The following is a 23,585-nucleotide window of genomic DNA, read 5'->3' on the forward strand; positions in this document are numbered from 1 at the left end:
ACTCATGCACTTCTCAGAATAGTTCACCCATCAACAGACTAAGCGGAAAACATTTTCCAAAATTAATTCCACTCACAAAATTGTGTAAGTGGCCTCAGAGAAGGTGCAAAGTACGCGCGGAAACTAGCAAGGCCAGATACGGTAAAGTTTCAAGGAAAGACACGCGATATTATTGTGAAACCTGTGACGTAGGGCTTTGTTTTCGAAAATGTTTTGAAAAATTTCATACAAAAGCCAATGTAACTGTGTGATTATTAGTAAAATAAAAGTTCATATTTCAACAGTTATTCATTTAAAACTAACAACTTAATCCTATGTCCCTTAGAGGTCCTAAAACCTTAAAAAAAATTTTTTTTTTCACTGTGAAAACAGCATACTTTCAAATTAATATACAACCCTTGTCACTAAAGTAAATGTTTATTTCTTTGCAATGCTCTGAAGGGAATGGACGTAGTTTCTAAATGCAAAAGAACAATCTACTTTCTGTGGTATAGAATCTGCTGTAGAAAATTCAGAAAAACTGTGAAATCGCTCAGTACCAGCCGGTTGAGCGTTCACACTCGCGCTCAGTCCTCAACTTGTTAAATTTTCTCCACAGCAATGATAATGTGCTACATGCAACATTTTTACTTCCAGCCCACACTGCAGTGACTATGGTCGGCATGTAATCTGCCAGTATGTTCACTTTACAGTTCCATTTCGTACAGCTGAAATATTCTGTGCATAATGCACACAGAATGCAGTCCCAACTACTTCAAATAAAGTGTTGACAGACACAGAGTATTTGTAAGCACTCTTGGAAGCTTTCTGCTAACCATCTATGTCACATGTTTCTATGTTGCCCTGCACAGTTTACTGCACACGTTGTCATCATGACACAGTGTCGTGTCATTGATCTCAATGATTCTTTAATTTATGGTCACAAGTGTTCTGTGATGTCATGTAACAAGAATGTATAGATTGTTATGTTCAGTTAACTACTGCTTATTTTTGTATAATTATTTCTTTCTTATTGAGTTTACAGATCTCTGTACATTTTAAATGTAATTTAATTTTTGTTCATATATGTTTTCAGATTTCCAGCTGTAAAGAGTTTCAGTTTTGTCTTGAACAGTTTTTGGCCTGAAGTTGAAGAGAGGCTTGAAATGAATTTATCATCCATATTTGCTCCAGGGAATCCAGATTTGTTTTATAAGGTTTGTTGATTTTGCTGTTGAATTTAAACTGTGATTGAGTCAAGGTATTTATATATTTAAAATAAAGAACTTTAATGTCAGATTTTAATTTAATTGATTTTAGCATTTTTCAGAAACTGAGATGTTTATGAAAAAGTTGGAGTACTTCTGTGGAGTGGAAGGGGACATAAGTAAATTCCACAGTCACCCACAGTACCAGTCCTTCATAAACAAATGGAATTTATCCATATATTTTCAGATCAGGTAATACAATATATATATATTTGGGTTACATATATGTAAAGATTGTTGTGTTTTTGGGTTAAAAGGAGACCATTCGCTGAAAGGCACAAGTGTTGAGTTGCGCACACAAAAGAAAGAAAACTTGTTAGTTTTTGGAGTTACCTGGAGTTATCACTCACACACACACACACACACACACACACACACACACACACACACACACACACACACCTATGCCCGTGTCCCTACATTGTGCCAGCTGAACTAACAGTGCCAATGCTTCTTTTCAGCAGACAGGGTTGTGGTGGGGGTAGTGTCGGTTGTGGTGGGTAGAGCGAGAGGGAGAGAGACTTGGGATGGCAGCTAGCAGCTCGGCGTGAGATGGCCAGTTTACTGGCTAGGAATGTGAGAGGGAGGGGTGGCACGTATAAGGGTTGGCACAATTTTAGAGGCCGGTGGGAAGCAACACATGCTGAAGGCGATGTTGGGACATGCATTCGGAGGAGGTCACAGGATGGACAAAGGGAAAAATTGTTAGGTGGAGGATGCAGGTACATTGTGTTACCTGAGATTGTGGCCAGACAATAGGAGTGGAGAATGCATTGTAAGAATAACTCCCATCTGTATAGTTCAGAGAAACTGCCGATGGAGGGAAGAATCCAGATAGCTCAGGTTGTAAAGGAGCCATTGAAATTGAGCATGTTGTGTTCAGTTGGATATTGTGCCACAGGATGGTCAACTTTATTCTTGACAACAGTTTGGCATTGGCCATTCATCCTGTTGAGCAGTTGGTTGGTAGTCATACCAACATAAAAAGCTGTGCAGTGTTTGCAGCAGATTCGGTACATGACATGGCTGTTTTCATAGGTGGCCCGGCCTGTGATGGAATAGGATAAGCCTGTGACAGGACAGATGGAGGTGATGCTGTGTGGGTGGATTGTGCAGGTCTTGCATCTCATTCTGCAACAGGAATGTGATCCCTGTGGCCAGGGACTGGAAGTGGCATCAGGATGGACTAGGATGTTGTGTAAATTGGCAGGCAATGGAACAGCACTTTAGGAGAGGTAGGAAGGATCTTATGTAAGATGTCCCTCATTTCAGGCCAGGGTGATAGATAATGAAAGCCCTGGTGAAGTATATGGTTCAGTTGTTCCCGTATAGGATGATGTTGGGTGATGAGAGGGCACTCCTTTATAGCTGATTCTTGGGGTGGTGGGAGGATTGGGGGTATGTGAGGGTATGGCATGGCAAATCTCTTTGCGGACTGAATTTGGGGAGTATTGCCCATCTGTGAAGGCCTTTGTGAGGCCTTCCGCATATTGGGCAAGGGAATTCTCATCACTGCAGATACATCATCCACAGGTGGCTAGGCTGTGTGGGAGGGAATTTTTGGTGTGGAAGGGATGGCAGCTGGCAGAATGCAGTTACTGTTGGTAGTTATTGGGTTTAATGTGGACAGCGGTGTAGATGTAGCCATCGGAGAGGGAGAAGTGGAGCTGACTATTGTGCTCCCATTGAAAGAATTTCTGCTCTTGTTGACCAACACCTCAGCCAACTGCCTGACACTTAACCTCCCACATCAAAGATACTGCCCACTTGCCCACTTACCGACTTTCCACCATCCCCACCCCTATACCTCCTGAATCCTTACTCATCACTGTTCATGCCATCTCCCTATGCAGCAACATCACTCATGCTGACGGCCTTGCCTCTATCGACCACTATCTCTTCCAGTGCCCTTCATACTCTAGACCAACCACCTCTTTCTTTATACACCTTACCAACTATATCCTATCCCACAATTACTTTTCCTTTGAAGGGAAGGTTTACAAAAAAAATCTGCAACACAGCCATGGGCATCCGCATGATACCCACTTATACCAACCTGTTTATGGATCATCTAGGAGAAGCCTTTCTAGCCTACCATACTCCCAACACCTAGTCTGATTCAGGTTTATTGATGATACTGTCAGGACCAGGACTTAGGACCAGAGTGTCCTATGCACATTCCTCCTCAACCTCACCACCTTTTCTGCCATCCGCTTCACCTGGTTGGCCTCCTACCAAACTCATCACCTTTGCTTGATGTTGACCTCCACCTCTCTGATGGCTTCATCCACTCCAAAGTCCACATTAAACACATTAACAAACAACAGTGCCTGCATTTTGGCAGCTGCCATCCCTTACACACCAAAAAATCCCTCCCATACAATCTAGCCACCCATGGCCGACATCTGCTGTGGTGAGAATTCCTTTGCCCAGTATGCTGAAGGACTCACAAAGGCTTTCACAGACAGGCAATACACCCCCCCCCCCCCCCACCCCTCTTCTCACGCCACAAACCTAGTCCCCAAAGAGATTTACTGCGCCATATCCCTCTAGCAGACCTAGTTGCAAGATCTGCCCAATCCACCCACTCAGCATTTGCTACTCCAATCCTGTCACAGGCTTATCTTATTATCTTATTCCGTCAGAGGCCAGGCTGTGTACAAAAACAGCCATTCATGTATCAGTTCTGCTGCAAACACTGCACGGGTTTTTATGTTGGTATGACTACCAGCCAGATGTCCGCCAAGATGAATGGTCATTGCCAAACTGTTGTCAAGAACAAAGTTGACCACCTGGCAGCACAGCATGCAAGTGATCACAACATGCTCAATTTCAAAGGCTGCTTCAAACCATCTGGATCCTTCCATCCCCTGCCAGCTTCTCTGAACTATACATATCATTATGGGAGTTATCCTTACAACACATCCTCCACTCCCGTAATTGTCCTGGCCTCAATATCACGTAACCTACTGTATTTGCACACCCACCACCCAACAGTTTCACCTTTCTCCATCCTGTCACCTCCTCCCAACTCATGTCCTCACATTGCCTTCAGCATGTGTTGCTTCCCACTGGTCGCTACATTGTGCCTGCCTCTATACCTGCCACCCCTCCCTCCTATATTCCTAGCCAGCAAACTGGCGGTCTCCTGCCGAGCCGATAGTCATCCACACCCAGTCCCTCTCCCTGCCTCCCCTTCCCTCCCCTTCCCTCCCCTTCCATCCCCTTCCCTCCCCTTCCCGCCCCTTCCCTCCCCTTCCCTCCCCTTCCATCCCCTTCCCTCCCCTTCCCGCCCCTTCCCTCCCCTTCCCTCCCCTTCCCTCCCCTTCCCTCACCCTCTCCCTCTCCCTCTCCCTCTCCCTCTCCCTCTCCCTCTCCCTCTCCCTCTCCCTCTCCCTCTCCCTCTCCCTCTCCCTCTCCCTCTCCCTCTCCCTCTCCCTCTCCCTCTCCCTCTCCCTCTCCCTCTCCCTCTCCCTCTCCCTCTCCCTCTCCCTCTCCCTCTCCCTCTCCCTCTCCCTCTCCCTCTCCCTCTCCCTCTCCCTCTCCCTCTCCCTCTCCCTCTCCCTCTCCCTCTCCCTCTCCCTCTCCCTCTCCCTCTCCCTCTCCCTCTCCCTCTCCCTCTCCCTCTCCCTCTCCCTCTCCCTCTCCCTCTCCCTCTCCCTCTCCCCCTCCCCCTCCCCCTGCCCCTCCCCCTCCGCCTGCCCCTCCCCCTCCCCCTCCCCCTCCCCCTACCCCTCCCCCTCCCCTCCCCGTCCCCCTCCCCTCCCCCTCCCCTCCCCCTCTACCTCCCCCTCTACCTCCCCCTCCCCCTCCCCCTCCCCCTCTCCCTCTCCCTCTCCCTCTCCCCACCACACCTGAAACTACCTCCAACATAACCAGTCTGCCTGCTGAAAAATAGCATTGGCACTGTTAGTCCAGCCATCACAATGTAGAGGCATAAGTTTGATAAGTGTGTGTGTGTGTGTTTTTGTGTTTTTACTCTAGTTCATCAAAGGATAACTCTAAAAGCTAGTAAGCTTTTTCTTTTTTCTTTTGTGTGCGCCTATTGACAACTTAATACTTCTGCCTTTCTGTGAGTGGTCTCCTAAAATCAAAAGTATTTACATTCTTTGAGAAGTTTTGTACAACATTTAGAGATTGCTTCAATTATTACATACCACAGAATATACCATTACATAATTACTGCCATTCTGCTGTGGAAATTAGCATGGGTAGATCATATTGTGTGAGAGAGTTATTGATTTAAGTAACTTTGACAAATGAAAGAGTGTAATGACTGGTGTTCTCAAAAACATATAATGTGAATGGCAATTACTCATTGTTTTCTGTAAAACTGATGACAAAAATTCTAGAAGATTATAAAGCATTTAGTATCAATTCCTTTTACAGAAATATGAATGTTGAAAGCTTCTCTGCTCTGTAAAGTATAAAAAATTGTAATCTTTGTTACAACTAACAGTGGGTTGTAATCTTGGGGAAAAACATAAAGGTTTTTGCACACACCACTTGCACGACTCCAGAGCCGATGGTTTAACTTGAATCACTCTTGGCATGGAATCAACAGTTACTGTTGCAGTGGGCGTGGGTATATTGTGATTGGAAATTGAAACAATGGAAAAATAAATTTCTGGTCAAATGTTTTGTGCTTCCTGTTCCAACATTTCACAGATTGTTTTCCTGATACATTTTCTTCTGGGAGACTACCTGATACGAGGAGTGACCAAAATGGTAATGACTGATTTTCCTGTTAAGTGCCACATTTCGCACTGGTTTTAATCAGCTGACCATGTAACTGTTTATTTGGAGTACTTATTTTCACAAATACTTTTCTCATGTTCAGAATTTTCGAGTTCAGGCAAAAAAGCCTACTAATATCAAGATTTTCTCGAAAATCATTATAGTTGAGATTTAATGCTCTGAGTGTGACACAGAAATCAGTCAGTTTTCAAAATGTTGGAATACTGCTTAATCACCGCAATCAAAGGAATCAGAACAGATTAAAACTAGTGTGAAAACATTTTTTTACACACAAACATAAAAGTTTATTTCCTAAGGCACCACAGTTAATGAGGTTAACAGGCATTACTACTTTCAATTGTTAAAGAAATTTCATGTGGTACTGCTACAAAAATTCCCCATTTTGTGGTGATCAAAGGACTGGTTAATCCACCGTGACAGTGCTTCTGGTCATACAGGATTGACTGTCAGTCTGTTTTTGATCATAACCGAAGTGTGATTTGAGGTCCATCCTACACAATTTTTCTTGTTAATTACAGTTAAAATGAACAACAATTGGAATGTTTTCAGGACATAGTTCAGATGAACCAAAAATTATTTAATACATGGAATAGTTAATACACTGCAAGAAGACACATCAACAGGTAAACTCCGTATCTTCCTGTGTGCAATCTCTGGGATCTCTAGCTGTCACAAAATGTGCTATAAAACTGTGGGTTGCATAATTGTTACTGTAAAGAACTTGGGTGACTTCATGTCTGATGTCCCCCTCCTCCCAACGTCTCCCCCAAGTCAATATACTATTAGATGAGTGGTCATAATTTTGTAGCTGATAAGTGCTCAATACGTCACTTCAACTGAAATGCTTAACTCATTAAAATTTTCTTTGGAGCTATTAAAATTTATATTTGTATATATACTGGCTAGTGTGTAGTAGTTTCACCTACTTTTTAATTCTTTCTTTGTTGTCCACGGTGTTGACATACTGCGTCGCCACACTGGCTGAAAAATTGGGGTTTTTAATGTGGACACTGACTATTGTAAATAATGTAGCCAACAGGTACACATTTGTGTTTCCCTGTAGTTTACTTTCACTTTGTACCTCCCCTCCCCCCTCCAAATAATACACAGCTATAGATGTAGGGCCAGTGTACATTTGTTTAAACTTTTCATAAGCCTCATTAATAGTTTGCAGGCTAACCTCCACATACTGCTACAATAGTTTTCTGTTGAACATCTACGAGCAATAAAAACATAACCACATAGTTCACAGTCCTTCAAATAAGTTGAACAGTCACTGTAATTGCTTTAAAACATGCCCTATTGGTGTAACACTTATTTCACTGTTGATATGTTGTTTTCGTTCTAAGCAACACAGGTTCCTCGACTGAAATTCGGCCATGGACCAACTGTCCTGTGACCAAAAATTGGGCCCTTATATATCATCATAATAATAGGTACTGAAACTACACATTGTTCAAAGTTTAATTTACAGAAATTACAATTAAACTTAACTATTTAAATTAAGTGAATCTGTTGAAAAATTGGTTCTTTTTAACAGTTTCTTGTGCTATGAGGGTCAAGCCGAATTATTTGTTTAAATCATGAAATTAATATATATAGTTATGTAAACAATACTTTTGACAAAACTGTTAATTACTTTGGAATTAATTAAGGTCTGGCTTTGCTAACATGTTTTTGAATAGAGCCAAATAAAAACCTTAAGAATACTATTAGTTGTTCCTCCAAATGTTTATAACTAGTACACAGTTTATATTTGTATATACATCAAATAGAATTTAACTTACTAAACAATCACTGATTTCTCTCTATAATAAAAGAGACTAACTAGGAATAGTAAAAAAAAAAAATTATAAAATCAATTACATACATAAAACTAAGCACAAAATTAGATCTGGTGTTGTATTCTTTAAAATTGAGGGCCAACGTTTCTCCATTATGAAAATATAGATTATACTCATGTATGTTAATGGTAATTAGTTCAAAAATGAAAAAAAAAACTATTTCAGTATGCAGATGGCAAAAACAAGAGGGGAATTAAATATATTCCAGCTTGCTTCATCTCTAGCAATTCAGTGAAAACTGTTGACGCATATCATTAGACATAGATTCCACAAATGATATAAATCTCTTTATTTAAATTTTCATTTTGTGACTGTGCTGCCCACCCATTCCATTCACAAAAGTCTCTGTTTTCATACATTACACATACATAGCTACATATGCCATCTGTGGGCTCTCAGCCACTAATGGCTAGATTCAGGTTTGTTGAACTTGGGGTTCCTGTGCTGCAGGCTGAACAGTTCCGCAAGTCATTGGTTACGTGTGTGTGTGTGTGTGTGTGTGTGTGTGTGTTAGAGAGGGAGAGAGAGGGGGTGGGGGGAAGGTAATTTCTTATTATTATTTTTCACTTCATGTATAAGGCAAAATCCTGTTATGGTGCTCCATCTCGTGTATGGTCTTCCTACATCATTTCTTCTTCACTGCATTCATAATTGAGAACCTATTCAGGAACTCTTTCTCTACCCATATGATCTATGATCTACATTTTCCTTCCATTGTCTCCCATTTTCCTTCAGTTTTTATTTTAAGTCATATATTCCTTAATCTTTCCTTATATCATTTCTTGTACAATCTTCCCTTGTACATCCTTCTGCTCTTCTTAGAAATCTCATTTCTGGAGCCTGTATTGTACTTTCTTTGTGTCTTGTCCATGTTTCACTTCCAAAAATAAGTTTTAGTAATGCTATTGTTTAATAAAACTTCAGCTGGGTTTCTTTCTTGGCTTTATTTTGCAAACATTTTATGATCATTACACATGTGGAAGCACATTTATTTAATTTTTGATCCATGTCGTGGGTATATTAGTAAGCAACATCACATCCTAGATATTTAAAATGTTTTAACTCACTCCGAGATTTTATTGTCTAAAACTATTTTAGATCTTACTGGTTGTCTGCACTGAAATACCATTACTTTCATTTTGTCTACAGCTTTCTCCCATACCGTGCTTTTTCTTCTATGACTCCCCCACCCATTCTCTTCCTCCAGTCCCCATACATGACTTTTTGCAGCAGAGCACAAGAACACACATGTTGGTAACTCTAAAACTGCCACTGAGTTATTTGATTTTGATGAAACTTGTCAAAATGGAAAACAAATTACTATGTCAAAAAGCTGCTGAACTCTTAATATGCCATGACAGGTGAATGAGGCTTCTGTTATATTAAGGTCAATGGCTGTGCACTATGTACCAGCAGGTAGTATCGCTTGCTGCTGATTGCAGTTTATCATTCTTCAATATTTCTGCTCATGTTGGTCATGACCCACAAGTGCCGTATAAATATAGAATCAGTAGATTCTTGAGTGCTGTAGTCAGTGCCATGCACAGTATCAATGGCCTCAAGTAATTAGTGCCCAAGAGGAAGGACACATTTTTCACTTGGTGATACATGATCACACAGCCACATCCCGTTCCTTGACTCAGGAAATGGACCCATCAACAACATTTTATTTTCAGATGAATCCCAGTTCTGAATACAGCATCACGAGGGACACGTGTATGCGGAGGCTTGGAGAAGACCGAACATTGCCAGATTGAATTTGTCACTGTATGGGCTGGCAGCCAGTGTGATGGTATGGGATTTCATAGGGTACACAGATAGATGGTAATTTGGACATCAGGCATTACATTTCTGATATACTAAGGCCAATGGCTGTGCACTATCAACAATATTACTTGAGAGACTGCATGTTGCCTGTGCTGTTGCTACCTGCCTCAGTGTGGATGGTGTTCGACTGTTGTCCTGACTGGCATGTTCTGCAGATGTGTCACTATCTGAAAACACCAGGTCACAGAATGCCAAGAGACTGGCCTGCCATTACTCACTGGCCATTATGTTTGCTGAACTCCGACATAGAGTTGATGCAGTGTGGAATGATATACCTGTATCTGTCATCCAGATTCAGTTCACTGAATGCCCAGCTGAGTTAAGAGTTATTGGTGCAGCCAGAGGTGTTTGCTCTGTGTACAAAATTTCACACCCTGTATAACCCCAGATCACCAACAAATGTACAATTTTAATAGCTTTTGTGTGTGTGTGTGTGTGTGTGTGTGTGTGTGTGTGTGTACTTCTGTATATTTCACTGGTCATGGGGTCTAGTGTGTGTGTGTGTGTGTGTGTGTGTGTGTGTGTGTGTGTGTGTGTGTGTGTGTGTGTACTTCTGTATATTTCACTGGTCATGGGGTCTAGTGTGATGTCTTTGACACTCCAAATGAAATGGAATGTACTGTTGTCAGTTGGTAGTGGCATCCAAATAATGAAGATAGTTTACATGCTTAGTTCTCCCCAGAAAATAATGGAAAAGATGGCTTTTAATAGCAGTTACAGGTCAGAAGTTTTTCATAGTGCCTATATTGTTATGAAGACGGGGAATCTCTAAAAAGTGCCTAACCAAGGGTTGGAATCGGTAGCCATGCCTTTGAAGGCAGCTAGGTAGCTTTCTAGTGGAAAAAGAAAGATGAATAGTCAATGTTGTTGAAGTGCATAACATACTTAATTTCATTACTTGCTATGGCACAATAGGGGCTAAGACAGAAGAGTTATCAGAAAGATGAGCACATGTGGGGAGTTACAGTGCTAAAATCTTTATGAATGAAAATTGTATGCTAAGCAGAGCCACAGTATTTATTTAACCTTTATTTCATTACCCAAAAGAAAATATCACAATCTTTCAATACTTCGTAACCATGAATGTTGAGCCAAACTGACAGTAGTCAGAAAGCAGATGCTTGCTGAAAAGTTACTGGAGCTTTAAGGACAGTTCAAGGGATCTTAGACCATCTACAGAAAATTTTTTGCATGTAATTTGAGTAGCAGATAAAACTGTTTTAAACAGAATGAAAAAAACTCAGTGGGTCACTGCTGTTCTATATCTACATTTATACTCCGCAAGCCACCCAGCAGTGTGTGGCGGAGGGCACTTTACATGCCACTGTCATTACCTCCCTTTCCTGTTCCAGTCGCGTATGGCTCGCGGGAAGAACGACTGTCTGAAAGCCTCCGTGCACGCTGTAATCTCTCTAATTTTACATTCATGATCTCCTCGGGAGGTGTAAGTAGGGGGAAGCAATATATTCGATAGCTCATCCAGAAACGCACCCTCTCGAAACCTGGCGAGCAAGCTACACCGCGATGCAGAGCACCTCTCTTGCAGAGTCTGCCACTTGAGTATGCTAAACATCTCCGTAACGCTATCACGGTTACCAAATAACCCTGTGACGAAACGCGCCGCTCTTCTTTGGATCTTCTCTATCTCCTCCGTCAACCCGATCTGGTACGGATCCCACACTGATGAGCAATACTCAAGTACAGGTCGAACGAGTGTTTTGTAAGCCACCTCCTTTGTTGATGGACTACATTTTCTAAGGACTCTCCCAATGAATCTCAACCTGGTACCCGCCTTACCAACAATTAATTTTATATGATCATTCCAATTCAAATCGTCCCGCACGCATACTCCCAGATATTTTACAGAAGTAACTGCTACCAGTGTTTGTTCCGCTATCATATAATCATACAATAAAGGATCCTTCTTTCTATGTATTTGCAATACATTACATTTGTCTATGTTAAGGGTCAGTTGCCACTCCCTGCACCAAGTGCCTAGCCGCTGCAGTTCTTCCTGCACTTCGCTACAATTTTCTAATGCTGCAACTTCTCTGTATACTACAGCATCATCCGTGAAAATCCGCATGGAACTTCCGACACTATCTACTAGGTCATTTATATATATTGTGAAAAGCAATGGTCCTATAACACTCCCCTGTGTCATGCCAGAGGTTACTTTAACGTCTGTAGATGTCTCTCCATTGATAACAACATGCTGTGTTCTGTTTGCTAAAAACTCTTCAATCCAGCCACACAGCTGGTCTGATATTCCGTAGGCTCTTACTTTGTTTATCAGGCGACAGTGCGGAACTGTATCGAACGCCTTCCGGAAGTCAAGAAAAATAGCATCTACCTGGGAGCCTGTATCTAATATTTTCTGGGTCTCATGAACAAATAAAGCGAGTTGAGTCTCACACGATCGCAGTTTCCGGAATCCATGTTGATTCCTACAGAGTAGATTCTGGGTTTCCAAAAATGACATGATACTCGAGCAAAACACATGTTCCAAAATTCTACAACAGATCGACATCAGAGATATAGGTCTATAGTTATGCGCATCTGCTCGACGACCCTTCTTGGAGACTGGGACTACCTGTGCTCTTTTCCAATCATTTGGAACCTTCCGTTCCTCTAGAGACTTGCGGTACACGGCTGTTAGAAGGGGGGTCAAGTTCTTTCGCGTACTCTGTGTAGAATCGAATTGGTATCCCATCAGGTCCAGTGGACTTTCCTCTGTTCAGTGATTCCAGTTGCTTTTCTATTCCTTGGACACTTATTTCGATGTCAGCCATTGTTTCGTTTGTGTGGGGATTTAGAGAAGGAACTGCAGTGCTGTCTTTCTCTGTGAAACAGCTTTGGAAAAAGGTGTTTAGTATTTCAGCTTTACGCGTGTCATCCTCTGTTTCAATGCCATCATCATCCCGGAGTGTCTGGATATGCTGTTTCGAGCCACTTACTGATTTAACATAATACCAGAACTTCCTAGAATTTTCTGACAAGTTGGTACTTAGAATTTTACTTTCGAATTCAGCGAACACTTCACACATAGCCCTCCTTACGCTAACTTTGACATCGTTTAGCTTCTGTTTGTCTGAGAGGTTTTGGCTGCATTTAAACTTGGAGTGAAGCTCTCTTTGCTTTCGCAGTAGTTTCCTAACTTTGTTGTTGTACCACTGTGGGTTTTTCCCGTCCCTCACAGTTTTACTTGGCACGTACCTGTCTAAAATGCATTTTACGTTTGCCTTGAACTTTTTCCATAAATACTCAACATTGTCAGTGTCGGAACAGAAATTTTCGTTTTGATCTGTTAGGTAGTCTGAAATCTGCCTTCTATTACTCTTGCTGAACAGATAAACCTTCCTCCCTTTTCTCATATTCCTATTAACTTCCATATTCAGGGATGCTGCAACGTCCTTATGATCACTGATTCCCTGTTCTGCACATACAGAGTTGAAAAGTTCGGGTCTGTTTGTTATCAGTAGGTCCAAGATGTTATCTCCACGAGTTGGTTCTCTGTTTAATTGCTTGAGGTAATTTTCGGATAGTGCACTCAGTATAATGTCACTCGATGCTCTGTCCCTACCACCCGTCCTAAACATCTGAGTGTCCCAGTGTATATCTGGTAAATTGAAATCTGCATCTAAGACTATAACATGCTGAGAAAATTTATGTGAAATGTATTCCAAATTTTCTCTCAGTTGTTCTGCCACTAATGCTGCTGAGTCAGGAGGTTGGTAAAAGGAACCAATTATTAACCTAGATCGGTTGTTGAGTGTAACCTCCACCCATAATAATTCACAGGAACTATCCACTTTTACTTCACTACAGGATAAACTATTACTAACAGCGACGAACACTCCACCACCAGTTGCATGCAATCTATCCTTTCTAAACACCGTCTGTAACTTTGTAAAAATTTTGGCAGAATTTATCTCTGGCTTCAGCCAGCTTTCTGTACCTATAACGATTTCAGCTTTGGTGCTTTCTATCAGTGCTTGAAGTTCTGGTACTTTACCAATCCAGCTTCGACAATTTACAATTACAATACCGATTGCTGCTTGGTCCCCGCATGTCCTGACTTTGCCCCACACCTCTTTAGGCTGTTGCCCTTTCTGTATTTGCCGAAGGCCATCTAACCTAAAAACCACCCAGCCCACGCCACAAAACCTCTGCTACCCGTGTAGCCGCTTGTTGCGTGTAGTGGACTCCTGACCTATCCAGCGGAACCCCCAAACCCCAGCACCCTATGGCGCAAGTCGAGGACATATTGTTTACAAATATTTAATAATGTACTTAAAAATTGTTGTTCTCAGTCAAGTACTTGGATCACAGACTTTTTCACTACCCACTTCTGTGTAATTGAAATCAGTTGGCACCATTGATCTGATCCCATCAAAATAATCAGTAACAACATGTTCTTGGTAATTACAGACACTCTATCATAAAATAGGTGTTAAGTGAACATAATTCCTTTACAAATGTTTCTAATGTTACATTTGTCGAGAATGAAAAATTAATATCTCTGAAAACATGGCTATGGAAAAACATAAACTTTTTGCTGCAAGCTAGGGTGTGAGCATGGATGCTACTCACATCTCTTCCACACCCTCTTCCTGACTGTGCAGCCTGCTGTTGGTGGTGTAGTGAAATATGCCAACTGAGGTATTGATTATACAGATTTGATCTTGGTGATGGAGTAGATTCTGCCCTGGCATTAATGGTTTTCCTTTGTCAGTACAGCTTTGACAGAAGATAGGCAGCAGCAAAGTGTGTCAGGTTTTGGCATACAGGATCAACTATGCCCAAAATGGTAGTGTATTGATAGCCAATAGATTTTACACATCTGATGTTTATTGAGGGAGCATCAAAAAGTAGAGGGCATACCCATATCATCCAACCCATTCCGTGTCTCTTCCTACATTGTCAGGGAAACATTTTCTTCCAGCAGGGAGATGTCCATGCACACATATTTTGCATTATGCAACAAACTCTTTCCCTCCCATGAGACACAGCCTTATTGAAGGCACCTTCAGTGACGGGTGGGAATGACTGCAAGCTCCAGTGAAGTTGAGGACTATACTAGTAGCATAGCAATTGTCAAGGTCACCCAAGCCAGACAGGCCTGGACAGAGGAACGAAATGAATCATGTTTCACACAGCACAGGGGGGGAGGGGCTTGATAGGCATTGGGAAACCATCACTGTAGGGGAGTAAACCCCAAGGGAAAATGCTGGTCCTCCAGATAGGGGGTTGGGCGAGGGGCTAACAATCTCATCTCATAAAATGGAATTTTTGCAGATACCACACATTGGTCTCAGAAGGTTACAGGTACAGTACGATGACATGTGTGATGAAGCAGGCTGGGATATTTTTAATTCCCCTCTTGTTTTTCCATCTGCCTACATAAATTTGTTTTTTAATTTTCAACTAATTATCATTAACATATGTGAGTATAATCTGTATTTTCATAAAAGAAAAAGGTTGGCCCTCTGTTTTAAAGACTATAACACCAGATCTAATTTTCTGCTTAGTTTTATATATGTAATTGATTTTCTAATTTATTTTGACTATTCCTGGTTAGTATCTTTTATTATAGGGTGAAATCACTAATTATTTTGTAACTCAAAATCTATTGTTGACATATAAACAAATATAAATTCTGTACTAATTATAAACATTTGGAAGACAACATACTAGTAATCTTAAAGTATCTATTTAGCTCTGTTCAAAAACATGTTAGCAAAGCCAGCCCGTAATTAATTCCAAAGTAATTAACAGTTTTGTCAAAAGTGTTGTTTGCATAACTATATTTGTTAATTTCATGATTTAAACAAATAATTTGGCCTAACTCTCGTAGTAGACGAAACTGTTAACAAGACAGAATTTTTCGATCTATTCAGTTAATTTAAAGAGTTAAGCTTTAATTGTAATTTCTGTAAATTTAACTTCAAACAATGTGTAGTTTCAGTACCTATTATTGTGAAGATATATAAGAGCCCAATATTTGGTCACAGGACAGTTAGTCCACGGCCGAGTTTCAGACAAGAAACCTGTGTTGGTTAGAACAACAACAATGCTCAAATTGACTATGGAATAAGTGTTAAACAATTAGGCCGTGTGTAAAAACAATAACAGTGTCTGCTCCACCTTTCTATTCTTCAAGAATTGTGAACTTTGTGGTTAGGCTTTGCTGTTCATAGATGTTCAACAGAAAACTGTTGTAGCAGTATGTGGAGGTTTGCCTGCAAACTGTTAATGAGACTTATCGACAGTTAAACAATAGCACACTGGCCATATAACTGTGTATTATTAGGTGCTCGTGAACAGTGAAGTGAAAGTACTGTGAAACGCATCTGTGCAGCTGTCGGCTTCATTATTTACAGTAGTCAATGTCAGAATCCACAACCCAGTTTTCAGCCAGTGTAGCAACGCAGTACGTCGACACAGAGGACAAGAAACGAAGAAATAAATAAAGCAGGCAGAACTGCTACGCATGGTGAGGAAAAGGGTTAAGGAGAAGGAAAATGGATATTATGTTAGCCACGTGAAATGTGAGAACATTTAAGAGACCTGGCAAATGGCAAGAAATTAGAGAAGAAGTGGATAAGTATAGAGGAAAAATAGTGGCACCACAAGAAACATGATGGAAGGAACAGGGAGTGATAGCATTGGGGTAACATATACTCAGTGGTGGCTGCTGTGTAAGAGCAAAAGAGCATGCGAACACCCTAACTTTCGACACCTTGTGGATTTATTGATTATTTTTCTTTGAATGTTGTTAAAAATAACATAGATGCTTCAATATGAAAGATATGGCACTTAAATCTACCATGCTACTGCTCCTATAGACTCCGTGAAACTTGGCAACAGGGTCATGAGCATACCTTCAGTTGTGCACGTTTTAAGGAGCTTTTGCACTTGCGCAACTCACATGGTGTAATTACCTTATGGGCCAAATACATACAGGTTTGATAAACAATGTGCACTGTTCACGATGTGCACTTCTAGCCCTTGCCACTCAACTAGAGGTTTACATCAGTGCCAATGGGTGGCAGCACGCTGCAACAGACTTTTGTCCCCGTTTGCTTGACATAAATTCTGCTAGATGATAGCACACTCTTCAGATATGCTAATTCACTCACTATATACTGTAGTAAAATTACATCGAATGTCAGTATATGTTAAAGTTGTACCAACAGTAAACCTAATTTATGGGTTTCTGAATGAGTTATAGTATATTAACTTATGAATTTTATCATCAGTAATGCATCTGAGGCACTGACAATGAAAACTCCCCCTCAGCTTTAGTGCTAAGAGGGCTCAGTGAACAGCCCATCAAAAACTGAACACAAATCAAGCATGAAAACAGGGAGAGAATGTACTGAACTGTGAAAAAAAAAAGCAAAATATAAACAGTGAATTGTCCAAGGACAAGAAGTGCAGTTATAGAGAAAGTGAGCAGAACAGTGACATCATGGTTAAGTACTTACAGGTTGGACTGCAATGTGGTCGAGCCTTGTTCGAAACTCTGTTGTGCCAATTTTTTTCCGCTGTATTCAAATTTGTGTCTGTGTCATGATGTGATGTCCGTTTGCAACAGCAGGTTGAAAGGATGGGACCAGTAATGACAATTGATTCTGGATTCTGCACAACTCCTCTATTAGCAACCCAAAGTAAGTGGCTGTCAAGTGGGAACCACAAACGTTTGATGACAAGGCAACAAGTCAACCAAATCCTCCACTGGAAAACATGTCTGGTGTGTCATACATGGCATTAGTGACACTATTTGTGTCATATGGTGGGAATCTCTTACCGATGCACCTAATTTGTAGCCTGGTGAGTGAGTGAGATATGCCTCCTTGCCCAATTTAGGTGTTCGTGTGAATGTGATCAGGGGAAATGATGAAAAAATAATAGTTTTTCACATAAGCTGCAACAAATGTACACAGCATTTTCACGATCACACAGTTTCTCTGTGCTATGTAACATATGTTTTTATTGGTTTTGAAGTTGCGTTCCGTTTTGGAAGTTTTGACTGTTGAATTCCTTTGTTGTAACATAGTTGACACCCATTTATATTTCTGTGAGATGTCTATGTGTTAGCTCGTGTGTTCTCACAATTCTCACATTTACTTACAATGTTAACATATTTTTACCACATGACTCATATTCTATATCGAGTCTATAGCATGACAACTGCTAATACTACAAAAAGACAACAAACATTTCAGTGACTGGATGGATAGTTCACAATGTTATGAAAAAAAAATGTAATTGCCATGAGGAAGTTTTGAACATGGCTTGCACGCCAAACAGTCTATCACTGTGATCACTTAACCACGATGCCGTGACTGTTTTCTTTCATTCAATATTGCACTTGTTAAGCTTGGATCATTTACTGTTCTATTTTTCCACAATTCACTACAATTTCTTCTTGTTTCCGTGCGTGATCTGTGTTCAGTTTTTGACTAGCTATCCACCGGACCATCTTACCATTAAATCTGAGTTGGGTGCGATGGGGAGTTTCCCTTGTGAGAATCGTAAGGGCCTAAAGTACATCACCGTTGATTGTGAGAGTGTAGCATTTATTCTTGCTTTCGAAATCTGTTGATCTTATGGTGAGTCAGGTTTATCTGGGCTGTAGGCCCACATTGCATATATGAAAATTCATGAAAAGCTATATCACTGGCTTCTCTGATACTTGCTTAAATGTGTAATTGATGATAATGTGCTGTAGACCCTTATGAATCTGAGAACCTCATTTGTATTCTCGTCAAATGACCACATTGGTAGACGTTACTACATGGCACTTTGTGTTTGGAGTTGGTTATTTTACTGTGCGGGAATCAGCTTTCATGTGCAGTTTAAACATGAGCTATGTTGAATGTATATTAAATGCTACCAGAAAAGTAAAGTTGTGAGGATGGGTCGTGAGTTGTGCTTGAGTAGCTCAGTCGGCAGAGAATTTACCCATGAAAGGCAAAGGTCCTGAGTTCAAGTCTCAGTCTGGCACACAGTTTTAATGTGCCAGGAAGTTTCATATCAACATACACTCTGCTGCAGAGTGAAAATCTCATTCTGGGAACAGAAAAGTAAATTAGCAAGAAAAGTTAGCCGCAAAGGAACTAGATCCTCCAAGAACAGATCCGTTGATTGAGAGAGTGACGAAATCAAATAAGTGTGACTAAAAGTGAACAAAGAAAGTGTATAGTTAGCGCAGGTTGCTGTGTGGGTGCAGCATAAGAATATCTAATTTTCAGTCCAGAGGTAAATTTGTGATCGGATACATCTCTTAGGGATCTTGTACATTTGTCCCAAAAAATGGGAAAGCGTGAAAACTCCCACTTACACAAAAAATGCAAAATGGAGAGTTGCAAAAGCTTACACATTATTTCATTATTGCCCTAAACCATACTTAATCATGACAAAACAACAAAATTTCACAAAAACAATTCTTTCTTGTGTCAGGTAAGTTATACATATTATTATTATTGGCAATGGCTGTAGTTGTATAAATTTGTTGGTAAGTGAAATTGTTGTACAGCAGATGCTACTAATTTCACACTCTGAGACTGACCTGAATCTAAAAATTTTTGAACATCCAGAATGTATATTCACAAGCCGCCACTGCATGTATTGATGTGTAGCGGAGAACGTAAAGGGCCATCATGGTGCCGGCTTTCTTATGCATTGTGCAGTGAAGGCAGATGTAATTAGTTTCACAGCAATTTGTGGTTACAATAATGTCTACTACAGAGGATGCAGATGAAGATGAGAAGTATGCTGTTTACTCCAAACTGGGGGAGGAAATGAGCAAAGTTCAAAGTTGTGATGTGAAAATATTACATGGGAATTTGAATGCAACAATAGCAAAATAAGAAGTGTATAGAAACATAAAAGAATAAAAAAGCCAGCATGAAGTCAGTAATGTTAACAGACTAAGGCTGATAGACTTTGGCAGAGGGAAGAGGATGATGATAATGATAAAAAGCACATGAAATCCAAGGCTAGATATTATGAAGTGCAGTTGGGTATCCCTGGATGGAGTTACAAGAAACCATATAGGCCATGTAATTATAGATAAACGGCACACATCAGACATTATGGAAGTTCGTAGCTGTAGAGGGGAATCTGAGACACATATCGTTACTTAGTGTGAATCAGATATAGACAGGAGATAGAGCTGGTGAGAAACAGAAAGAGTAGGGGAAAAGTGAAACAAAACACAGAAGTCTTCGAATTAAAGAAGAGTAAGAAGAATACAAGAATAAATAAGAAGTGCTTTTCAAGAAAAGGAAGAACATGGAAGATAAGGGGACATGGAAACTAAATGTGAGATGCAGCCATCAGTGTGGCCGTAGAGGAAATACTGTGGAGGGTAGAATACAGAAAACAGTAAAATGGTCCAATGGGGAGTGTTCGCTGGTGTCCAAGAGAGCAATCAAGCAAGGCAAAGAATACTGGGAAAAGGAAAAGAAAAAAGGCTAGCTGCAGAAGAATACTGAAAGCAGAAGAAAAGAACAGATAAGTTATGCAGGGCGACGGAAAGGCAATATTAAAGGAGGAAGATAAAGCAGTTCGACAAAATGAGGGAAACTAATGAGGTATGAAAATTCTATGAATGATGTAGAGAACTGAAGAGAGAACTCCAACTGAGAGCAGTCTTGTGTAAGGATGAAGATGGTAACCTAATTCTAGGTAAAAACAAAGCTTTGGACAGAGAGAAAGCCTTGAATGAGGAATAGGAGGAACAGAATTTGAAATTGGAATTTGAAGTAGAAACAGAGGAGCAGGACGTCAAACCACCAGACTTAGAGGGAGGGAATAATGCAATTAAATACTTAAAAATAATAAAGCAACATGAGAAGATTGCATAGAGGTTGATGATTGTCATGACTTGGCAAACTTAGATTATTTCAACTTCATGAGCACATGCACTCCCTGTCACTACAGCTGTCAGTCAATCTGAGGAAGGGAATTAGTGTGCACTATCTATCAGTGCGTCGTGTTAATGTCATTTTATGTATTATCAGTAGTGATTCATGTTTTTTGAGGTGGAAATGGGGGACCAGCCTAGCATTCGTCTAAATTAGTGTGAAAAATTACCAGACCAGTGGCCTTTTGCCTGCTACATAGATTCGATTCAGATCTGACCCACCCACATCCCTGTCTCTCAAGATAGTTTGCTGCACATTAAGCTATATGACTCTAGTAGTGTTACGTTCCAATTTTTTTGCTTCCATTTTACTATTGTTTTATTTCATTTTATGTTTTTCACAATAATGTTTTATATGAAATTCAATGGGCAGTCTGTTTTTGTCAGAAGTGCTCAAAATGAGGATGTAGAACAAGATAATTTTCTATAAGTTACCTCTTGTCTTATCAACAAAATAAAATAATTCTCTCATATGAAACAATGACATCCCTGCATCTTTGATAGCATATGGCTTCACAAAAAGAAACTAGATGAAGCTGGCCAATGAACTAGTTCAATTCAGTTAACGTTTTTGTCGTTCACAATATGACCAACTACACAGCATTAATATTATTGATATTAAATCCAAATAATAAAGTGAAGGTAAATTTCTTTGGTCAGTTTTGTAGTAGTAAGACATACCTCATTGTTCAGTGATAAATCACTTTAATATTCACTGTACATGTTAAAACACACAGCAGGCTCTTTACACAGACTCCCTGTAAGCTGAAACATGAGCTAACAATTTCTATAGAAATTGACTTCAAAATATTTTGGAAATTGGGGAGGAATGTAAAGTATAGGACGTATTGTCTGTTCAAAGTTGTTGCCAATGGGATATTAATGAACTGAAACAGTAGAATGGAATGAACAAAAAATGTAAGTTGTATGTATAGCATTGCAGGATGGTCTGCCGTAATTCATTTACTCTATGGAAGCTACAAAATGTTGTATAGATAACACAAAATGTATATATTATGAAAGTTTTGCCACTTAACATGTTGAAAAATAAAACATTGAGAAGTAAATGTGAATTACTGAATTAACCTTTGTTTTTCTTTCTTAGTCATCTTTATGAAGAATGCATGTATTTAGTGCATTTAAATGTTCAGTAACAACATTTTAATTTAATGAACTAACATAATATTTATGATGTCTTTTTCCTTGTATGATAATTAATGCCTTATGAAAATAGTTTAATTTTATTTACCAATAATAAATCTTTATTGGCAATAACATTGTAAACTTCAGTTCATAAAAAGAATTATACATTAATATAATTACTTATTTTTATTGAAGAGTGCTACTGTGATAACTTCAAATGCCACACTTGTGGGGAGGCAACATAGAATATCACATAAGTTATTTTTTGGGTATACTAAGAAGATGTTTGTAAACAACAGATAAGATGGAATGAAATATTGTCATGACATGTGTTTTGTCACAGGTTTCAGGAGATTGGGGGTCCTGTGGAATTTATTTTAGGTGGTGACAGAAATCTTGCATTTTCAACAGCAAGTAACTCCAGTTTGAAACTTGTGGCATCTGAAACAATTTGGAACAACATTAACAGGTGTTGGTCTGATGGCATTTTTCTGAAGCAACTAACACACAAGTAAGAGCTCTCTTGATATAAAATCTGATCATAAAAGTGCCAACAACTTTTGAAAGGGAAGAAGAATAAGAACAAGATGAATTTGCAAATTGTCATAGGAGTGGCTGTATCACTACACAGAACATTTTGAACATTTATTTCTGTAAATCCTATCTTGTGGGAATTTTATTCTTTTACTTACATTTCTTTTTGCATGTAGTCATCAAATGATGACTTTTGAAAACATCATAGTATATACATATAATAAGTATAACATTTGTGTACAAAGGTTTACTACATATTATAATTATGTACAAAGGTCACTGTGTAAGATATATAACTTAAAAAATCATGTCTGTGAACACACAATTTATTTACAAGAAAAGATTATAATTTTTTAAAAAATTCCTGCCCAGGCATGCTCTTATGGATTCTAGCAATTTGTTATACAACACTGAGCCCCTGATATATGTTCTGGGATCTATTCTTTTTAATTTTGTTTTTGTCTGTAGTAACTGTGCTTACTACTTGTGTTGTAGATTGTAACATTTGGATGTGCCACTCTGATGGTCTACAGAAAAAGTGATAAGTGTGTATACATCAAGGGAGTATACAGTTAGATATTTGTTTCAAATAAGAGCATCATGATAGGTCTCATGTATGCCAGACCACATAGCAGCTTAATAGCACTCTTTAGTGTTACTAGTATTGTTCCAGTGTACTTCAGCAGCACAACCCCACAGTTCTATCCCATAATTTATTAATCGGAAACTGACCCATAGAATGCTGTTTTCAGCATTGTGTTACCTACTGTTTTGGACAGCTGTCTACGCAAGTGTAATTCACTGCATATTTTACAGCGTACATATTTAACATGGTATTCCCATAAAAGATTACTGTATACATACATACATACATACATACATGATTTCCCCATCAAATAATGCTATCCATGTGCGGACCAAGAGCATCATGATAGGTCTCATGTATGCCAGACCACATAGCAGCTTAATAGCACTCTTTAGTGTTACTAGTATTGTTCCAGTGTACTTCAGCAGCACAACCCCACAGTTCTATCCCATAATTTATTAATCAGAAACTGACCCATAGAATGCTGTTTTCAGCATTGTGTTACCTACTGTTTTGGACAGCTGTCTACGCAAGTGTAATTCACTGCATATTTTACAGCGTACATATTTAACATGGTATTCCCATAAAAGATTACTGTATACATACATACATACATACATACATACATGATTTCCCCATCAAATAATGCTATCCATGTACGGACCAAGGAATTTACAGTCTTTGTTGTCTGTGTATGAGATTCCACAGAT

At 39.7% G+C, this 23,585-nt stretch overlaps 1 protein-coding gene across 1 annotated transcript in view; it reads left to right on the plus strand.

Moving 5' to 3' along the window:
- The window catches only part of LOC126297707 (conserved oligomeric Golgi complex subunit 2), an 85,887-nt gene that overhangs the window by 24,112 nt on the left and 38,190 nt on the right, over positions 1–23,585 (plus strand). The window contains exons 5-7 of the mRNA XM_049988838.1: positions 1,076–1,196; positions 1,300–1,439; positions 22,099–22,266. Coding sequence (XP_049844795.1) covers positions 1,076–1,196; positions 1,300–1,439; positions 22,099–22,266 — 429 coding nt within the window. The remainder of the gene's footprint in view (positions 1–1,075; positions 1,197–1,299; positions 1,440–22,098; positions 22,267–23,585) is intronic.

The sequence above is a fragment of the Schistocerca gregaria genome, chromosome X (assembly GCF_023897955.1).
Source record: "Schistocerca gregaria isolate iqSchGreg1 chromosome X, iqSchGreg1.2, whole genome shotgun sequence".
Lineage (NCBI taxonomy): Eukaryota > Metazoa > Arthropoda > Insecta > Orthoptera > Acrididae > Schistocerca > Schistocerca gregaria.